This window comes from Anabas testudineus, chromosome 17 (genome assembly GCF_900324465.2).
Source record: "Anabas testudineus chromosome 17, fAnaTes1.2, whole genome shotgun sequence".
NCBI classification, from domain to species: Eukaryota; Metazoa; Chordata; class Actinopteri; order Anabantiformes; family Anabantidae; genus Anabas; species Anabas testudineus.
The window spans coordinates 17,142,287-17,163,330 of record NC_046626.1 but is presented as its reverse complement, the minus strand read 5'-3'; the positions used below and the strand labels follow the sequence as shown (position 1 = coordinate 17,163,330).

At 37.5% G+C, this 21,044-nt stretch overlaps 2 protein-coding genes across 2 annotated transcripts; both read left to right on the top strand.

Annotated features, from left to right (window-relative positions):
- The first annotated feature begins 724 nt into the window (after positions 1-724).
- Positions 725-8,085, top strand: rab31 (RAB31, member RAS oncogene family). Its single transcript, XM_026375381.1, has 7 exons — positions 725-908; positions 2,398-2,477; positions 3,441-3,522; positions 4,741-4,812; positions 5,206-5,312; positions 5,493-5,602; positions 5,997-8,085. Exons 1-7 carry the CDS (start codon positions 873-875, stop codon positions 6,092-6,094), a joined length of 585 nt encoding a protein of 194 aa, XP_026231166.1. The 5' UTR covers positions 725-872; the 3' UTR covers positions 6,095-8,085.
- A 1,147-nt stretch (positions 8,086-9,232) lies between these two features.
- On the top strand, positions 9,233-19,250 carry vapal (VAMP (vesicle-associated membrane protein)-associated protein A, like). The gene is made up of 6 exons (XM_026374534.1): positions 9,233-9,384; positions 13,935-14,087; positions 15,068-15,171; positions 16,401-16,481; positions 17,626-17,805; positions 18,324-19,250. Exons 1-6 carry the CDS (start codon positions 9,327-9,329, stop codon positions 18,477-18,479), a joined length of 732 nt encoding a protein of 243 aa, XP_026230319.1. The 5' UTR covers positions 9,233-9,326; the 3' UTR covers positions 18,480-19,250.
- The last annotated feature ends 1,794 nt before the right edge of the window (positions 19,251-21,044 follow it).

Sequence of the window (21,044 nt, the reverse complement as noted above, 5' to 3'; positions counted from 1 at the left end):
AAAAACCGGAAATAGGCAAATGATTCAAAATTAAAGTATTCTTTTTTATTACTTGTCTGTTTATGCAACTTGTACCATTCATCATCACATTTCAGGAGGAAATGTCGTGTTTTTACTCCTATAACTTTATTTCAGTTTAGTTACTAACTATCTTTGAGTTCATCAACACAAATAACTGGATACGGGATAAAGACAAATCTAAAAATTTTTATGTATTTATTTCGTGTGACGTGCTGTCCAACAAAATTATTTCTATTTTAATTGGTAGCCAAAGAAGTGTAGAGGTCCTTACTGCAATAAGTATACGAATAAAGTTAGTTAGTAAGTAGTAAATATACAGGATTTTAACAGTTTAGTCCCCCCCACATGTTACTTAATGTAAATAAAACCATCCTGTAATGTGAATAATGCAATACATTTATAATATACACTATTTCATGTTAACTGAATGAAAAGTAAACAATAACTATATGTACAAGTATTTAAATTAATTCAATAATCTATTTAATGCACTTTACATAGTGAGATTATGGAAAACCCATCAAATCTCATTTTAGAATGAATGTAGTGGAGTTAAACGTACAGAGTAGAGGTTCTCAAACACCTGAGCATTGTTTTTAAGTTTTACACTCTAGTAAATCGACTTTGCACCATGGTCAATGAGTCAGCAGTGACTCTTATTTTGAAAGTCGCCGCCGGTAGTGGTGTGTGTGTCGTGCGGCTCTTGACGATAGATGGTCAGTGAGTGTTTCATGGGCTGGGTTTTCTCTTTTATCCAAGAAGAGGAAAAAAAGCAGTTTTAAAGCATGAAGAGACAAAGACACTGACCGAAACTCTGACAAAGAATGATTTAAAGACCTTCTCGACTCACCATGGCCATTAGGGAGCTCAAAGTTTGCCTTCTGGGGGTAAGTGGCAGCTGTTTTTTGTGGATCTATTTTTGGGGGAAATTCCTTTAGCGACTGCTTTTTGATGGGGACGACACATTAGGAGGAGCTAACCCCGTCAGCTGGGGTTATTTATTTATTTTTTATTTTCACACAGATTCTACTTTGTCGCGTTTTGTTCTTCGTCTGTAAAGTTGGAAATGGAGGCTGAAAGCTGGTTAATTAAAGCATCCCATCGATTAGACGAAGCAGTCATTTTAGAGGAGTTACTTTAATCATCTGCATGTGTTTTTTTTTACTCTTAAAACCACTAAATGTGGTGTTTTTGTCTTATTTTCTTACGGCTCTGACAGTTCATCATCCATTACGTCATCATTAGATCAAGTTAGATTCCTGCTGCGTTAGCGAAACACATCCCTCCTTCTTCACGGTGACAGGGACGATTTGTCTGTAAAATACTCGTTTTTTAAGTGGAAAATAGAAGTTTTAAAGGCTGCATGCGGTTCACCAGGCCTTTACATACCCCGATAAACCACCAACATGCTCACAGAGGCCTTTAAAAACCCTTTAAAACAACTTTAGTTCCCCTCAGAGGCGGATCTAGAGAGAAGGCCTGACAGGGGCAGCAGGAGCGTTGGGCAGGGGGGCCCTCATGTGGGGGGTTCACACAGTCAGCCTATTATTATTATATTTTCACAAAATAATCAAACCTGGTGTCACAGATTTATAACAGAAAATAGAAGTGTTGACGAAAATGTTAATGTACACTGAGGGACATGGTGTCTTTACTACTACTACTTACAAATGAGCTATAAGCACGTAAAAGTTATACAAGTGGAAGAATAAGAATAACAAGTGCATATAAGGAATATAAAGTTGAATAGTTCACACATAAGTTTTTGATAAGTACTCGAACTTAGCTACACAAGAAACTATAGGATGAGAAAGCTCACCCCATCTGCTCTGAAGTTGTAGCTTAACATGTGCAAATACGTTGTCAGATATATGACACTTTGCCATCTCCTTATTCAGACAGCAAATAAAATGCACAACTGAAGCTGCTTTTTTCTTCCATATTTGCAATAAGTAGCAGCAGGTTTGTGTCTACACAGAATGCAGAAGTGCATGTGCTTTGTGGCCGATCATTGCTGTTACTCTGGAAATGATCTGAACACAGAATAAAAACTTACAAAGAGGTCTAGTTAGCAGTTACAGTCAGTGTTGAGGTTGAGTCAGAGAAACTAGGTTGTTTATAGACAAAATAAAACCCAACCAAAACAAAAACACCCTTAAGATGTATGTTAATCAGTTTTGTGTTTGACAGTGTGTGTTGTAATTGTACTAATATGTGTTTTTGACCATAAATATAGAGCTAAACAGGAAGCTGTCAGCAGTAGTGGGCATGTGACCAGACAGTTGCATAATAAGTAGTGTTCAATAGTGAGCAGGGACTCTGTTTGCAAGCGTGTGTCTACATTTCTGTGAATGATGTGTAACCTCCTGTTTTCAGGACACTGGAGTTGGGAAATCCAGTATTGTTTGCCGGTTTGTTCAGGATCATTTCGACCACAATATTAGTCCCACAATAGGGTAAGAGCATCACATCACATATCATGTGAACACCCTGACAGCAGGAAACAAATCAATCACAGCCATGAGATAAAGATATATTTAGTCCAGACTTTCCAAGTACCCACATTTGATATCAAGTGAAGGCCAAAGTCCATATGTGCAACAGTCTATTTGAATTCACTGTGTGTTCTGTAAAGTAAGGTGAACTTTTAGGAATGATAAATGGATAGTGATATCATGTGTACCAATGAACATACTGATTGTAGCGGTACAGATTATAGGCGTCATAAAGTCAAGAAACAGTTCTCAGCTGAGCAATTTAATTTACAGAGAGGAAACATAATGGATTCCCTCATTCTGCAAAATAAAAATATAATACATCTAAATTCCTTTGGGTTATTTAGCCCCAAACAGATGCCCGTCTTTAATGAACATTGTCATGTCACTCGCTGCAGATGTTTGAAGCTCATCTGTGATAGTTGGCATCAGGGGGACTGAATATCACACTTGATGCACACCTACACAAAATAGGCTCCTTTTACCTGCCCTGTAGGCAGCATCAATATGCAAAAAGAAAACCTCTATGAAATGAAAATGAGTATGAATCACAGTAGAAAAAAAGACATGCTTTAAAATATAGTTTATAAAATGTGAAATCTGGGATCATGTTATCCAGAAGGAAACACTAGACTGAGATAAACTGATAAAGGTTTTAAAAAACTTGTTTTTGCTTTGACAAGATGAGTAAACAAATGTTTGAGGCCACTGTCATCACTGATTATATTGTGTGGACTCTCTTGTCTAGTGGTTGTTTTACAAGGCTTTGAGCCAACACTGCGTTAGTGTTTTTTATGCAACAGTATCAAAAATCTCTGTTCTCAGTGTTATTTGTTTCATGCTGACTTATAGTAATTTATTTCCTGTGCCTTTTAAGGAACAAGCCTAGAAACATTGTTGTGAAATACACTATGTCATCCACAGAGCTTCCTTCTTGACCAAGACTGTGCCATGTGGAAATGAACTACATAAATTTCTGATCTGGGATACAGCTGGGCAGGAAAGGGTAAGTACATCCACAAGAGAAGTGGCTCATTTGCTTACTGTTAGTTTAACATTTGCACACATGATGAATCACATTAAAACAAGTTGATTCTCCTTTACACTTCAAGAAGCTAGTTATTATTATTATTGAAATAGGATGGTCGACACCAGGTTAAAAGGCCGCTAAACTGTGGTGTCATCATAGTGATTCATTTGATGGAAGAGGGGGATGGTGTGTGTAGTTAAAGGTTGCCAGATTTGCTTGCTACATGGAAAAAGCAGCAGGAGTATTTCCTGCTAATGTGTGAAAATAACCCCTTGAAACCTCTGTTTCCCTTTGTCTGTGTGACAAATAATATTACACTTCAATCGGGTATTAACATCTGTGAGCAAAGACAAGATAAAAATAAGAAAATACTACTACTGTGAGTGTTTTGACAGGATTACTAAGAAATTATGTCACTGCAGGACAGAAGAAGTCTGCAAGGTGATATAAACAATACAGAGTTTGAATATAGCCCAGTATCAGTATTTGAAATTACTGTTATAATTGCCTTTTTAAGAATTGGGACTAAGATGTGTACTGTGTATGATTGGAATATTTCCTATTTAAAAAATCGACTTGTCAGTGCACTCTGGTGGACATATTGTGTAATGGAGACGCTGTCTCTGAATGATCTCAAACCCTGTTTAGGAGCTGACACACTTTCACAGCCTCACTTTATCTCTGACTGTGGCAAAAACAGGAAACTTGTTAATTTGATGTAATATATACAACGATACGGACACAAGTCTGTGGGAGACATGTCGACATATGTGGATAATAAACTGAAACTCCCTGACATATAGGTATAACTAAAATCTCCAGATGTAAGAAAAGGCTAAAAAGAATGAAAAGAATTTGGCAGACTTCAGCTTTAAGCTTAGTTTTTGATGAGAAAAGTCAAATGTAAACATGTAAAACTGTTTTATATTCAGAACTTCTCTGTAAACTCTTTTAAACACAATTTGGGGATATAATGAGATCATTCTTTTAAACAACCTTTAGAGTTAAGAGCTGTTGACCTGTAAGTAAGTCGTTTTTTGCTTCAGTCACTTGTAACCACTTAAGAATGTATGACCACAGGATGCTTTTGTTGGGCCTTTATGTGAATAACACAGCAATTTTGCTCTGTGAGTTAGAAAACTGGGTGTTTTTATTGATCATGCTAACTGGTGTTAATGTGTGGTCTTTTTGTAGTTCCACTCATTAGCTCCGATGTACTACAGAGGATCAGCTGCTGCTGTCATTGTGTATGATATTACTAAACTGGTAAGAATGACAAAGTACTAATCTCTAAATCAAAAGACTTTGACTAAATGAAACTTCAGAACAGTTAGAATCCAGGAAACTATACTAAATACCTAACTTTAACTGACTTTTACTGAAGCATTTCCTTTCAACCTGCACCAGTGGTACCACTATATTAAATATGTTTAGCTGAAGAAGCTGGTTTCATGTAAAATTAAATTACTTTTCCATCACTCTGGGAACCTATTTGTCCATGACCTACAAATACCATTCTTTCCTGGTCTGTTAATGGAAACTTGTCTGAAGTACAACACCTAATGCAACAACTATGTGACACACGATGAAGAAAATGTTAGACGCGTTGTCATAAAGTACCTATCCCACATTTGACCGTGATGTGTTCTTTTTGTCCAGGACTCTTTCCAGACTCTGAAGAAGTGGGTGAAGGAGCTGAAAGAGCACGGTCCAGAGGATATTGTTGTAGCTATAGCAGGGAACAAGAATGATTTAGGAGACATCAGGTGAGTGTTTTTTTCTCAGATGAGAAGGACATTGTTTGCTAGAGTTTGCTGTTTTTGTTCATTGTCTTGATTCTTCCTGCACCTTCTTAAGGAACTGTCTTGTACACATTAGTGAGACATGAAAAGATGGAAGTCATTGATGAAAGTGTTTGTTTTCCTTGGTGTCCTTCTCTTTTACAGGGAAGTTCCTATGAAGGAAGCTAAAGAGTTTGCTGAATCTATTGCAGCTATTTTCATTGAGACTAGTGCAAGAAATGCTGTCAATGTTGAGGAGCTCTTTCAGAAAATCAGTAGGTGCCATATCTTTATACTTTGTACTGTATTCTTTTGGAAGTTGGCAGCATGTAATCAGAGAAATGATTAAGGAAATGTATACTCATAGAAAGTACTGTGTAAGAGGCTGCAGAAATCTAGCTTTGGATCAAAGTTGGGGAACCAATAAGACACAGATTTAATGTACAGTGCAATAATGTGGGCAGACAAGTTCCAGTATATTGGAGTACACGGAGAGACAGAGAGACATATTTTACACCTAAATAAGTGTTAAAATTACCGAAGCTCAGTATTGTACCAAGTAAAGCAGTGACATTGGTCTGTTTGTTTTATTGCTGCTGGTAATAAATTGCACTATTAATATTAAATCTGACATTGCAGCTCTGTAAATGACCTTTGCTGTGTCGTTAGGTAAACAGATTCCACCCCTGGAAAATCCCGAGGTGGAGAGCAACGAGTCCTTTAAACTCACGCGCCAGCCTGCTCCATCCGTCAGGAGATGCTGTTAGTACCGACAGCGAGTGATGAGATTACTTCCTTCAGCAACAGGGACCCCGCCAGCACAGCACATAGTCCACAATGCACACAGTGTCTTACACGAGGGAAAGACAAGACTGTGGACAGACAGAGGTCAGGTTGCACGTGTGGTCAAATGCAGTATAAAACAGAAAAACCTGCCAACAGTACTATATGGGTCAATGCAACTTTATTTCATTTAAATAGTCCCATCAGGTTAGAAAGTAGAAAGCCCTCAGTTTGTCCCTCTCCTGTGGGGCTTTGCAGGAATTACATTAAGAATTCTGTGTGTGGTATTACAAAAAGGTAGTTTTATCCCAATATCTATAGTAGTAACTGTAGTTACTATATACTAGTAACTCAAAGCACACAAAATGATGACAAGTGATCTCGTAGCTGTGGCTTCAAAGCTGGGGTTTGGTTGTTGATGCAACTACATTTTCATTTAAAGAGTCAACTGCTCTGTAGACTTTTCATTGCGCTGTGGCTCTTCAATGGCACACATGAAATGAAAAATTTTACATTAACTTTTTATCAAGGCTACAAGTTTCCTTCTCGTGGAGCTTTTGTGTTCACGTATGCATCACTCTTCTATAGACATTTATTAGAATATTTGAGATTGTTAAGATCTATCAGCTTTACATTCCACTTTGTCATGTGTTTTCACACACATTTGCTGTATAAGGGTTTAACTGTATTGCTGCAGAATTAACAGCTCAGAGCTCTAAATCATAATTACAGAACGACTCCCCCTGTTGAAACACTGTGACCAATACTGGCATTGTTTACATACTTTCTACACAATGTATTGTAAGATTTCATTACAGGGAATGATTGTATACATCTGCCAAACATGAGTATTTTACCTGAAAAAGGCTGCATTTATGCTGTAAAGATAACAAAAGACTGGCATGGATATTACTCTAAACATGTTTACAGCTATTAAAAATACACAAAGTATGATTAGTACATGTATGTTAACCAAACTCTAAAATAAGTGAGAGAATATAGTCTTAGCTTGCAAACATCGGGTAAGAGAAAATATGGAATATAGTCCTTAACAACATATATACAGTGTCTGCTGCTGTTTCTTAGCAGTGGGAACCTTGGATTTGACCACTTGAGAAATCTATAACAGCACTTTTGTACCACAGTGTTAGTTAAAACAGTGTTAATGCTCTGTATCATTTGATAAAACATTGAAATGGACATGGAAGTTCATGGATACAGGATGGCTTCTTATAATAACCGTTATTCTGTTTCCACATTTTCATAGTTTAAGAAAACATGTTTACATTTGAACTTTTTTAGATAAAAATAACCAATTTTATCCAAATCTATGGGTTATAGGAACTCAGATATGCGTTTTAATGTACTCCAAAATACTGTGGCTTTGCTTACTGGGAAAAAAACATACAGTACATTCCTCTGAGAATGTTTCCGTGGGTAAATCTGTTTCACATATAATCTGCCATTGACCAGAGGCAAATATCAACCACATTACTACAATCACCCACCAGCACGTAACACACTTATCAGCTGAAACTGAAAGAAACTGAATATAAACTGCCTACTGGGCCGGATTCCTAGTAGGTTAAAAAATATACTTAAACTCTGCAGTCTGGCATTAAATTACCACCATACCAGAGGCAATGACATACTGGGCAAATACATTTCAGTAGTGTTTACACATTACTATTACGATGAGATTTCCAACAAATATGTTAAAACAAAGTGCCTTTTTAATGTTCCAAACCAGTGTACAACATGGATAAAATGTACATACTGCTAGAATAATGCATGAATTACAAGTCTAAATCGGTTCACATTCCTGTGTACATATCTGTACACATTAGTCAACTTTAAAACTGCCAGGTATTTGCACATCCTTATATTGTACGCCTAAGTCATGCTTCATTGTATCCTCTGTAGGCCGGATTAACTTTTGTATATTAATCAGTGTAATAAAGTAGTTGTAATTCTATTTTCTGTTGTGTTTGTCTTACTTTTCCATCTGGTGGGATACATACTGTATGTGTTTGGAAATGCTCGTTACTGAAACGTGAAATTCTTAAAGGATTACAACACAGCCTCTGTGACTTTATGTTTAACCTTAGTTGACAGAGAGCAGAAAATGAGTAGGAGAAGAGGGAGTTAAAGATTAAGACTTGGATTAACCTCCTGGCTGTCATGAGAACGTGGTATCTATCTCCACCGAGCCGCCCTGATGCTTCAGAAACCTAAACTCCAAGTAAGAAATAGCAAAACTTGGTTACTACAGGTGAAGCCTTTACTCTGGTCACTATGAGATATATTATTACGTTCATTTAAGAAAGCTTAAATTAAAAGAGAGGCATTGCTCTCTTTTTAGCTCTTGATTTGGAAAAATGATAGCAGCTGTGTTTAGTTTTGTACATGTTCGGTTAACGAGACCTTTTGAAAAACTGTAAACAGCACAAATCACATGTAGAGCGGTAAATTCTGCAGGCTTATATTTGCAATGGATTACACTTTCAGCTGCTTACAGAGGGGCGGTCAACAGTTCTTCTCACAAAGATGGATTTAACAACAGTTTTTTTTTTCTTAGACAGCAACCAGTAGTGTAGACCTGAAATCATTAGTTTAATTAAAGTTAATTGGCAATACTGAAATAATATTCTATGAATAGTCATACATGTGAGCTGGTTGCCCATATTAAAGACAGTAGAACATATGGTCAAAGACAAATTAAACAATCTGAAAATTGACTCTTGAAGATACATGTTTGATTTGACTTATGAAATATTTTTTGCAAAGAACAGACACTACATTTTGTCCCCTATCACTTCTATTGAAGGTGGATTAAAGTGTAATATTCAAAGGTCAGTATGAATAGAGGAAGGATAATTGCAAGTGTACACTGTATCATACAGGCAGCTGATTATTACTATACTTAAAGATAACAGTGTCAGTGTCTAAATTAGATTCATATAATTTCATAAAGTGTTTTCCTCCTGTGTTTCAGAGTATTTGCAGTTTAACTAGTTTTACTGAGACATAATCACATCAGTAGGTTGAACCACGAGGGCGCGCAGTAGGGCCGTGCACCCGCGCGTTCAAGTATTTGTACCCACATGCGCGTTCACGGAGCTCAGTCAGCACCAGAGTCAGTAGTAGCAGGGGATCGAGGATTTCCACTTCTCAGTCACTCCCGACACCGAAATCAAGTGCATCCCCTCAGATAAAATGTCAAAGTTGGATCAGGTCCTTGTCCTCGACCCTCCCGCAGACCTCAGATTTAAAGGTAGGTGGACTAGAATATCTTTGCGCCTGAAATGTCCGGCGAGCAGTGGTGGAGAATTGAGCTACCTGACTGAAATGATTTCACACTCCCTCAAGCTAAGCTAGCTAGCATTCACCGCCATTTTAAGTTAGCTAGGCACACGACGGGCCGCTGTCGCCTCGCACTGTAGTGACGTGTGTAGCCGGCGTGGCGTGAACCTGGACGGCCTGCCATTCATGACAACACCCGGCAAAGTGCTGGAAGAAGTGTGGTAACTGCTAGCGGGTGTAAAGCGGGATGGAAATGAACATACAACTCACTTTTTTAGCACGAACGTAAGCTAACTACTGTCCTGTTGCTAGCAGTGTTAGCAACAGCAAACTGTTGTTTCTTTGGGGCTCAGCCTATTACCTGAAACATCTAACGCCCATAACCTGGGCGTCATATTGAAGGAAAATAACTTTGATAGCAACAAATGAAACGTCCAGCCTGGTACAACCCTCTCAGATGCTCAATAATATCAAGCTGCTAAACAGCTGGAATGACAAACTTGGCTAACTCACTAACCTAAACTGCAACGTTAACAAGCTAAATACAGTTTTAAGCGACACAGGGCCCCCGATAGTTTGTTTCTCTTAACTCCATTAGTTACGTGTGTTCAGAAAACACACCATTTACAACGTTATTGTTTTCACATTAATCGAAAACCAAAGTAATTCAGACACAACATTAGCACTGAGGGCTTGCCTCGCAGTGATGTTCAATGATGTGTCAGTTAACCGTTGGCTAACGCTAGCTAGGCTAGGTTGCTAAGGCAAAAGTTGATATCTGGCTAAGTGGTTAGCTGCTATCCAACAACAAGCTGTCGATTTATTAAGTATGTGTTATTGATTACAGCGCTTTCTCTTGTCATTAGCTTAAAAATCATTACAAGTGACTGGATGATGCAGCTGGAACAATTAAAAGTTTCAGTGTTGCTGTCTTTTAAAGCTATATTATTGTAAAATATGTATTCTGTGCATTTATTGTATTTGTCAAACTACGTCCTAGCTGCAGACATTATTGCCAGTGAGACACTGTTTTATTCTTGCTGAATGTACCACTGTCATAGAGCGATGAATCCTTCAGCCTATTGTGTTGCTGAACCTAAGAGGCTGATTGTTTGTTAGGACTAGGTATGAATGGATCCTGGTTGTAGCCTGGACTTAACAGGATTGTTAGAAAGGTCACCACTTAAATACCACACAGGATAACTTAGGGTAGGGTATAGTTATTGAGATGTTTTCGTGGTGAGGTGTCCTATGTGAAACTGATTTGTCACATATTTACATATCATTACACAGTTCAGATCATAAACCTGATGACACCACAACTTGTGTAGGAACTAGTAAGATTCACATTTATCCTACAACATTTTATGTACTTTATTGGACTTGCCAATTTTCTGTCAGATTAGAATTAGACATAATATTTTTCTGCTTTTAATAGGCCTGGGCTGTATCAGGTGCAGCAATAGTGAATGTGAGAAGCCTTTTTAACACAGTACAGGAAGTCTTAACTATTTGTTAAGGAAAGGAATTAAGGTTAAAATCATTAAAATTCATTTTGAATGAAGCAAAAAAACAGCTGTAAATGTAGTAGTTAGTAGTACTGAACTAAAACTGGTCAAACTTGCATTTCAGTTGTGTGTTCAACAGGTTACTGGTGCTTGAATGATCTTTTTCCCTGAAATGGTCAAAAACAAACAAACAATAAAAAAACAGAAGTCTGTTTGTATTTGTAACCTTGCTTTGTTTTGGATGCATAATGATTTAAAAAATGGTTAAAAAATGTTGAACACCGATACGTAGCCAATGTTTGTCCTCTACCTGAACTTTAAATTGATATTGACAGTCTGATGGCAGAGACATGGTCCCACATCATCTGATAGCAAACCACCTCATTAAGAAATTCAGTTCAAATTAGACTTATTCTAATTACGGATCAGTCATACGGTTTACATTTTCTCTCATCAGATTAAACCTTTACTAACCTTTGATGCAAGGCTAAATCAAAAAGTTATGAGAAAGCTGCAGATAACTATTGCTAGTCCAAACCAGCTGTTCAGTTGCACTGTTTCTAAAACGCATGTAATCCAAGGTACAAGAAAGAAAATTTCTGTGGTTATGTCTTCAACCCATAGAAATGGCCTACTATTGAAATTTAATCGTAATGTGAAACTATTGCAAATGGATTATTATTTCTGCATCATAAGAGGATAAATGGCATATACACCATTGATTGATCAAATCTTAACTAAACCACTAAATGAAAAAGAAAAGATCACGTTGTTTGTGCAGAACGACAGCAGAATATGAAATGGTTCCTACTTTGTCTCTGAAAAGCAATATGAGGAGAAATAACATGACCACAGCTCCTTTACTGTCACAGAGACAGAGCTAAATTGGTCTGCATGTATCTGATCGCTGGTCTGTTTTAGAGCCTCTGCTGGGATTCCTCCAGCAAGCTAGAGGGGGCAGCCCTCCTTTCCTTGGCTGGTATTTTTAGACTAGGACTGACCTGGGGGACCCTAACTCAGCATACATGCAACAAGATGAGAGAGGCGCTGCAAACATTGCATGAGCAAAGGTGGCATCTCAGAGTTGGGCAATGGATGCAGGCAATGTGGGTGTATATCTGAGTATATCTAGTGTTTCTAACATTTTATGTTTCACTCTTGGTTTTAGTGCTGCTCATAGTGTGTAAAACACTATGATACAGTCAATTTCTCATTTTTGACTCTTTTTTATTATGTCTCTGTGACAAAAGAGATAAATAAATGAACCCAAGATTTTCACATCCTTACATTCCTACTTAAAGGCGACACTCTTGATAATTATGTATGTGTGGTGATCGATCAGAAAACATCCATTTCCATTTTCTCCACTTGACACATAAGACGTCAAAAGTTGAGAATATTGTTTTAGAAAATCAGACCTGTGACAGGTTGTAATTACCATGTCTACCGTGCTTTTGATCTGTATCAAATTTGTTCCTCATTCATTTGAAGAAGGAGAATGAAAAAGGTTGTGCAAAGAAATATCAGATGTTTCAGACGCAGCGCCACCAACAAGGTTTTTCAGGTTTGTAGGAATGTTTCGTGACGCACTTGCTTTAAAACAACACCCCAGTCGTCATCGTCATTCTACATGTTAGCTTTAGCTGGGTGGAGCCACTGCAATCTGATCATGAATTACTTCTTATCTCCCTTAACACTGAGTGTGAAGGACAGCTGAATGTAGGCTTTCTAAGCTATATAACTTCTACCAAACTGTAAAAAAAAAAGTGGCCAGTTGTAATTGTTTACAGATACAATTTGTCAGGTCATAAACAAATAATAAACCAGAACTCTGTCCCAACTCTGCTCTCTTTTCTACGACAAGCCTCATTATGATTTGGTCAGTTTTAACGCTTCCGCTCTGAAATGAGATGGTCTGTCCTCACAGACACAGAAACTACTTTTTCATTGTGTTCCCTTATAGCAAATGTACTGTCAGATGTTTTTATTAGAATTTATGACTTTAAAAGAGACACTGTGGAGGTACAGGTAACTTGATGGACAGCTGTTAAATAGTGTTTCAGTGAAATCAGTAGACCTCACTCATGACATCCATGCGTCATGGGACATGTTTTCTCCAGGCTCCCAGGCTAATTGTACTGATCGAGTTTGGGGTACCTCTGACTTGGCATCCAGCTGTGTTTTTGACCTGACTAAATGAAGCTGTATCATGCTGACCATAGTTAAGGACCTAATTTGAAGCAAGCTCTATCACAAGATGGGGAGCTAATGTCCTGATTTATGATCTGAATAAGATTGGAGCTTCATTTTATTTGCAACATGACTGGTTGTAAATTAATGTTGACATCTGTATGAAATTAAAAATGTAACTTGTGTGGTTTTACCTGTTGTATATGGAATCATATACAGGCAATTTATGGCTAGTTTTACAGATCCTGATCTTAATAATTGTCTCATGCTTAGGTTTTGTAGGTAGTACGATTCCCTTAATAGGATAGATTACATATCTTAAGGCGGTTTCGAAGTTGCCAAACAAGTTGCTTTTAAAGCTATACATGTCTGAGTCGGAAGTAGCTCAAAGGTCTTCAGTAATGCAACCTACAGTACATTAAGTTTCGTAGGCACAAAAATCAATGCAGCTCAAGGTGTGCAGGATGCCAAGAGGCTAGGATGAATGACAAACCTCTCTGTTATAATGCAGTACACGTCAATAACGGCACAAATTACATCCTTCAAAATTATCTTTCATTGGATATTTTTACTAAAGCCGAACATTATCACCTTCATGAATGCAGAATTTATTGCAGCACCGTAGTATTACTGCATTACTTTTTTGCTAGGTGTACTCGATTATCTTCTAGTAGCAGAACTTTCATTGTCTGGTATTCTAAATCAAGCCAATGGATTGGTATATATCTCTTGCAAATTCGCACAGAGGGAAGCAGAGGATAATTTTGAGAGTGTGCTTCAAAATACAGAAATAGTAATGCATTTTTTCATTTATGTTTAACAGGTCCTTTCACAGATGTAGTCACCACCAACCTAAAACTGAAAAACCCTTCTGACAAAAGAGTGTGTTTTAAAGTGAAGACGACAGCACCGCGCAGGTACTGTGTACGGCCAAACAGTGGCGTCATCGATGCTGGTGCAGCTGTCAACATCTCTGGTAAGTTTTTCTACGGACATTAACAAAAAAATGTCTTAATAATTGTCTTTTTGGTCCATAGACAAATGTGAACATGCTGAATTTTGTTGATTTTAAGTGAGATATTGGGAGAACTGAGAGGAAGCATGGGACAAAGTGATGTAATCTGATTTGGTCACAGGCCAACAGGACCACATGCTAAGTTGAAGCTTAGGTGTTAATGACCCAATCTGTGACTTGTGGAAGCAGTTTTCATCTAAATAAGGCCACACAATAGGTCTGCTTTTCTTATTGCAGTAAATAACACCCTATGCAGTATTCACCGTATAGTTGGTTAGATACAAGTGGGTACTGTTTTTACAGCACTGACAAACCTTCATTTCTGTGAAACACACATGCTGCATAATGCGTCATGAAAAAGAGAAGGCTTATTTTCAAAAGCAGATACTGTATGAGAAGATATGTCTTGATATATGTCCAACCAAAACAAGTGCCTGTGTATATGGCATATAATTTGACTAATATGACCGTGTATTTGCACAGCAGTAATCATGTTAAATGCAATAGAGGCAGTAAAGTGATTAAAGTGATGCTCATATATGTCTTGTGATGTAAATTAAAATGACCTTTTACTGCATTTAAAGTCCTAAATAAAAAAGTTACATGAAAAGACTACTGTAATCAAATATACAGACAGATGACCACAGCTGCTTTCCTTCATATTGGAGCAATTGCAGCACGTTGTAAGTTCATATTGTATATTTTGAAGTGGACAGTGACGTCAGCACTTAATTTTTTTTTTTCCCCTGAATTAAGTTTGGAAAATTTTATTCAAAGATCTTTTGAACCTTTTTAAAATTGTATAGAACATGGCAAGTTTTAAAATAAGGCAACAACATGATGTTGCAGGATCATTGTCACATTACAAAATGAAAATGGTGTTTAGCTCACTGAGCTCTAATGTTGCAACAGTTTCAAATCTTTTTACTTTTTATTTACAGTCATGCTGCAGCCCTTTGACTATGACCCCAATGAGAAAAGTAAACACAAATTCATGGTGCAGACAATTTTCGCCCCACCAAATGTTACTGACATGGATGCATTGGTAAGTGTGTATTGTTTATCTGTACCAAATGTTTGCAACCAAAAGTATCACTATTAGCTGTTAAATGTTCGAAAATCTGTGCACCATGAACAATGAAGATGGACTTAAAGTGAGAGCTTGCTACTATTTTATTAATAGATAGGTTGACTCTGTATTGCACTTCCTTCTTGCTTAGCTTCCCCAACAATATAAAAAAATGGTAGCAATTCACACATTGGTCTAATTTACTAGTGTCATGTGAGGTCAGCTTAAAAATGTACATACAGATTTCACACACAGATATTTCAACATAACAAACATCCAAATGTTGACTGCTACACACTGATCACTACACTTTACAGTAAGTACTGTTGGTAGCCTTGGCTACTGCATCTCGGGTAACAGGAAGTGAAGAACAAAATGTACAGTCCAATTTCAATAGGATAAAAAAAAAATTAATTTTAACTTTTACATTTATCTATATATTTATGTAAAATCTGATATCTTTGTAAATGGAATATATGCACTGAATGGTCACTGAGTGTGTCAGTCAATGGTATTCTGCTGAATTACTTAACCAAAACTCACTGCACTGGGAAAAGATCCTTGTGTTAAAACATCAGATGCATTCTCTAGTCATCCAGCAGAGGTCAGCAAAGACTCAGTCAGTAAAAGATGCTCATACCCCCTTGTCCGGTTCAAGTGGTTTGTCTTGAATGAGAAAGAAAATCCAGGAAGTGTTGGAAGACAAAGCTCTGACTGGTTCTGATGCAGTGCACTGGAATCAGATAAAATTACCAATTCATTAGATGCAGTTTGTTTAATCTCTTTGCACCTAGTTTTATTTTTTAATTATAAGACAGGCAGTTCTTTTATACAGCATAAAGGAATCCTCAGCTTTTTGAGCATTTTGATTACAAGAAATGTGGTCAGTGAATGTGTCAAATCATAAAGGAAATGTCTGAGTTAGGGAGATGAAAGTGTGAATCCAGGTCTAAAACCAATGGAGAAAAAAATGGAAAACCAATGTACACTTGAAAAAGTTAGTTGCTCTTTTGTGTAGTACAATATTGTCAGAGGTTGTAATTGTTTAAATAAAGCTGTGTTTGTTCTATGTGGATGTAATGGCTACAGATCCAAGGCTGCATTGCATGTGAATAGTATGAAGTAGGATGCATGTGTGTAGATAGAATCCAGCTGCTAGCAGTTTTGAGTTCATGAATAACATGCCTATTTTTCATCTCCACCAGTGGAAAGAGGCAAAACCCGATGATCTCATGGATTCCAAGTTGAGATGTGTCTTTGAGCTGCCTTCTGAAAACGATAAAGTGGTAAGAGGCACTGCCGCTCATTTTTTTTAACATGACTTTAATCAGAGCTTAACATTTCAATTTGTTGTCGACTTATTTTGAATGTTAAAAGTCAACATTTCCAGAATACCTTAGCCTGTTGTAGAAAAAGTATAAATTGCACCACAGTCAGATGTTTCTTTCTACCCAAGATTCTTTTAATTAGATTAATTAAGATTATTTAAATCACATTTCCAACTGGTGTATGTTAAAGCTTGACACTTGATATAATCCAGTTCTCTGCTGCAACCCAGCGGCCAGAAGGAGATCAAAAGAGAAAGAATAAAAATCAAAAACAAACCAAAGCAGATTAAAAAAAAAAACAGCTTCACAGAGAATGTAATACCTCGCATAACAGCTCAATTGGAAATTGAGCTGAAAGTTAAAGGCAGCACGGACATTCAGCATAATTAGAATTCACAGTCTATGATAGTCAGATGTTCTATTAAGAGATGAATTCTAAGCATCTCATTGTGGAGTACAAGAACCCCCATCTGGTGGGTGGCTTTTGCACTGCATTTTGCATTTTAGCTGCAAAGGGCACATATGCTGCCTACATTTAGTCTCAGTGGTCCAACATGAATAACAAGACTGCTGGGAAACTTTTTCAAGGTAGGAAAATGACTTGAAAGATGTGGGTAATGAGTAAACTGCGAAAATATCGTTTATTAGCTTGCTGCTGTTTCCTGTAACATAGTGGTGTACATATGTTTTATTAGAGTAACAGGGTGTTCACACATACAATTTAACAGCCTCGGTCAGCAGCAGCAGCCTTTTTTTGTCAATGTAGGGCTGGTTTGCAGCAAAAAAATAGCGTTTAATGGGTTAAGCATCAAAACTGGAAAGTACTCATAACATAACTGGTAGCAATTATTACAAAGTTCTTGTGCACCAGAAATGTGCAAGTTCTTCATTTAAAGTACAGTGTAGTCATTACAGAGCCCTCCACCTCTCCTTGTTTTCTGTCCTACAAACAAAGCCACATCCAAATGATTCTGGATGGTGCATTACCTCCCGGATCTCTTACGTACCTAGCATGGAGTCCTGTCTAGAGGGTAACCTTTCAGCTTAGCTCAGGGCATGGTGGATATCATATCATTGTTGTTTTTCTCTCTTTGTTGGGCAGAATGATGTGGAGGTGCCCAAAGCAGCCCCAGTGACGAACTCTACAAAGGCCGACTCAACATCAGCTGCGGTGCCTGTCACTGCCTCCCTGGACGATACAGAGGCGAAGAAGGTGCACGAGAAGAACAAGAGGCTGCAAGCCGAGATTAGCAAGCTGAATGAGGAGATCCGGCAATTAAAGGTAAGATGTGAAGATGAGATTCTGTTTGCTTTAACATGTTCATTCATAGAGTGAGTGAGCCCATCAGTTCTAATCTCGGAAAGGTGTACCTCTCCTGAGACAAAGGCGTCATTTGAAGCATGTAGTATTCTTTCATTGAGAGTCCCCTGAAGCTATGCAGCTGTATGGTGTGCAGCAGATTTATTCCTTCTACTAGAAAAGGGTGGTCTGGAGAAGGGGAGTTATTGTATATGACTTTCACATAACTTCTCTTCATTAAGAAGCCAGACTGTACAGATTGTATTTACAGCTGAAACAGATGTTACGACTGTGTGTGTCAGACCACCTCAAGATGTGACCTGTCCACTCTGACTCCATGTGTTCCAGACGTATTTACACTTTGCATTGATGTATTTATTTTGCACCAAATGGGCTCTCTTACTAAGGGCAGCTGAATTAGTTTAGATACAAGTTAAAACTTATTCAGTTCTGCTGTGATTCCTTCCTTCATTTAATTTATTTATTTTTTCTTTCCACAGGATGAAAATGTGAGAAAGGTTCCCCGCTCAGACTACATGACATCAAACTCCACTAGTCTCCTTGGCCGAGAAGCCTCCGCTGCCTCCTTGCCCTCTCTCCTTGTTGTCATAGCAGCCATCTTCATTGGATTCTTCCTAGGGAAGTTCATCTTGTAGACTGTGAGATGCATGCCAGCCGTACGCCCCGCCCCGGCTTCAGAATCAAAAAGGCCTGGAAGAACCAAGACGTCTTTCTGTTGACTTTGCCATATCATTGGTAGTGTGGCCTACAGTGAACACATCTGTACAGCATCATTTGAAGGCGTCGCCTTTTTACAGTCTCACACGGTTAGTATACACAGAGAGTTGAGAAAAGAAAGACAAAAGTGATTGCTCCATTATTTTTTTTGTTTTTTGTTGATGGCTGTATTATGCAGATAATGTGGAGGGACAATGAAAGATGTTTATCAGTCAACATGGAAGATGCACCTTTTTCTCTGTTTTTATTAGGACTTGAATGGAATGTTGGGTGTCTTGTAAATGTTGTTTTAAATTCTTTTAAACAAACAAAAAAAAAAATCAACAAAAGGAAAGAACTTCCATCAAAAAGACCTTGCTACCTGTTGCTGGATTGCCTCTGAAGTAAATTTGTTCAGTTTGTAATTTCTACTTCTTGTCTTGGAATGTTCAGGTCCAGCTGGGGATATAGGTGCCTCCTTGTACATTTTCACACTTTCCTCACAACGCCAATGCAGACTTTATATTATTATTATTATTATTATTATTATTATTATTAATATTAATATTATTATTGTTATTATTATTATTAGACAAAGCATATATTCCTTCTGAGGCAAATATTGACTGAAATAAGGTCTCCATTCTTAAAATCCTGTCCCATGATATTAAGCATTGAAGAAATAAAAATGAAAAAATGTGGTTTTGATAGCCATCTTTTCCTGTGTCTCTCTTCAGTGAAACGCCCACAAATAGTCCTTGTTTGGCGCCTTTAAATGAGCGTTTATATTGCAGTGTTGTCACCACCAATGTGTATAGTATACTTTTTTCTTAGTACAAGGAAACATACAGTATGTGAGCTAACCATGTGTTTTTAAATATACTCTACATTTCAGCTGTTTTAGCAGCAGTCGTACGTTGCCAAGAGTCGTAAAACAAGGAAATACTTCTCAGCCTCAGACATCTGCTTTTTTTAGGAGCTTGAAATGAAGTATATTCTTTTTTTTTTTTCTTCTTTTTTGTTGGAGTGTGCCGTTAATATTTAACTAACGTGGACGTTTGGATCACTTCTTGATTTTTACTGATTAAATTCAGGTGCTTGGACATCTTAAGAATTTGATTAGTCCGAACAGGAGCTGTTCCTCAGTATTTTTGATGTTGTCTTGCCAAGGTAATTTTATACATTTTTGGTACATCTAAATCTGCTGTGGTCATTTGGCCTCAGACATTTATTATTTCAGCCTGATGGGTAAAAATCAGAACCTTCTTTACAAGACGCTTACTTTCCACGAAGCCGAAACCTGCAATCGTTTTATTAAAGCATAAAATAATATGATTCATACTGACTCCTGAAAGGCTGGATAGCGTGGGAAAAAGCCACTGTATTTTTTTTCCTACTTGGCAGTAGAGAGAGGCTGAATTACATGTTAGGTGTTTTACTGTGACTATAATCAGATGATTCTTAGAGCACTGCAAATGAGGCAACAGAAGAGCTATGTTTAAATAACCAAATTTAAATATTGGCCGACATTGTGATTCAGATCAATATTGGCATGTCAGCAGGTAAGTAATTATGTAGTTAAGTTAGAATCAGTGTTAAAGGGTTAGTTTTGACTGAAATACACACGTTGGATAAAATCTATGTACCAATGTTTTGAGTGTGGATGCCTTCAGAAGGGGGCTGCTATTAGCATGTTTTTATTGTTTCCTGATTAACTGGGCAGACTTTTGGTACGACCAGAATTCATGTTTTAAAGGAAACTACAAAAACATTAAACCCACATTTAAATTTTATATAAATTATACATGTGCATGTGTGTGACTCGAATAGCATCAATTAAATTTAAGACGGCTATCTATCTTTTTTTTTTTTTTTTTTTAAATCTTCGTTCATTTTATTGTGGAAGCACGGCAGCACACAATCCAACATGTTTATTATGCATTTTTATCTGATTCAAGTATCTCAACCTGCACAGACATAGTACAGATTTGGGCAAATTCCATACCTGCAGTAGATGTGATAGATGGAGCAAAATGCAATGTTTTGTTAGTAGAGATTACAGAGATGTCAGACCTTCAAGTAAATTAGGTCAAATGTGTTTGCTTGAGAGAGCACAAAGTAAATGAGAACTCCTTCACATAAGGGTGATATCTGACGGTGTTAACAGGATGGAGTTGGACTCAGCCGTTCAGTGGCCCCCTGCACAAGTCTGATAATCTTTTGTCAGCTCCTGTGCAATTTCCCTTGTGCATCCACTCCCCATGTTTATTTGTCAAGTTAGAGCAAAAAACAACACTGAGGAGTATCAAGTCTTTAATTTCATACATGTATCCAGTTACAATGACGGTTCTTGGAGCCTATTACAGGTTTATTATTTGGTACACTCATCAGGATTCTGTTTTTCATTGCAGAAGTGGAAGGTGCTGTGGTAGCCTGTTTACCTGTGTAATGCATGTTTCAAAGTTTGTTATGCTGTCAGCATGTTGTAAGCGCCCAAACAGGTA

Excerpts from the sequence above, each read along its gene's own strand:
- rab31 (XM_026375381.1), top strand. The coding sequence starts at position 873 with ATGGCCATTAGGGAGCTCAAAGTTTGCCTTCTGGGG. Across the intron at positions 909-2,397 it reads TCAAAGTTTGCCTTCTGGGG|GACACTGGAGTTGGGAAATC; the intron begins GTAAGTGGCAGC and ends TCCTGTTTTCAG. Across the intron at positions 5,313-5,492 it reads AATGATTTAGGAGACATCAG|GGAAGTTCCTATGAAGGAAG; the intron begins GTGAGTGTTTTT and ends TCTCTTTTACAG.
- vapal (XM_026374534.1), top strand. The coding sequence starts at position 9,327 with ATGTCAAAGTTGGATCAGGTCCTTGTCCTCGACCCTCCCGCAGACCTC. Across the intron at positions 14,088-15,067 it reads TGCAGCTGTCAACATCTCTG|TCATGCTGCAGCCCTTTGAC; the intron begins GTAAGTTTTTCT and ends TTTTATTTACAG. Across the intron at positions 16,482-17,625 it reads CTTCTGAAAACGATAAAGTG|AATGATGTGGAGGTGCCCAA; the intron begins GTAAGAGGCACT and ends TTTGTTGGGCAG.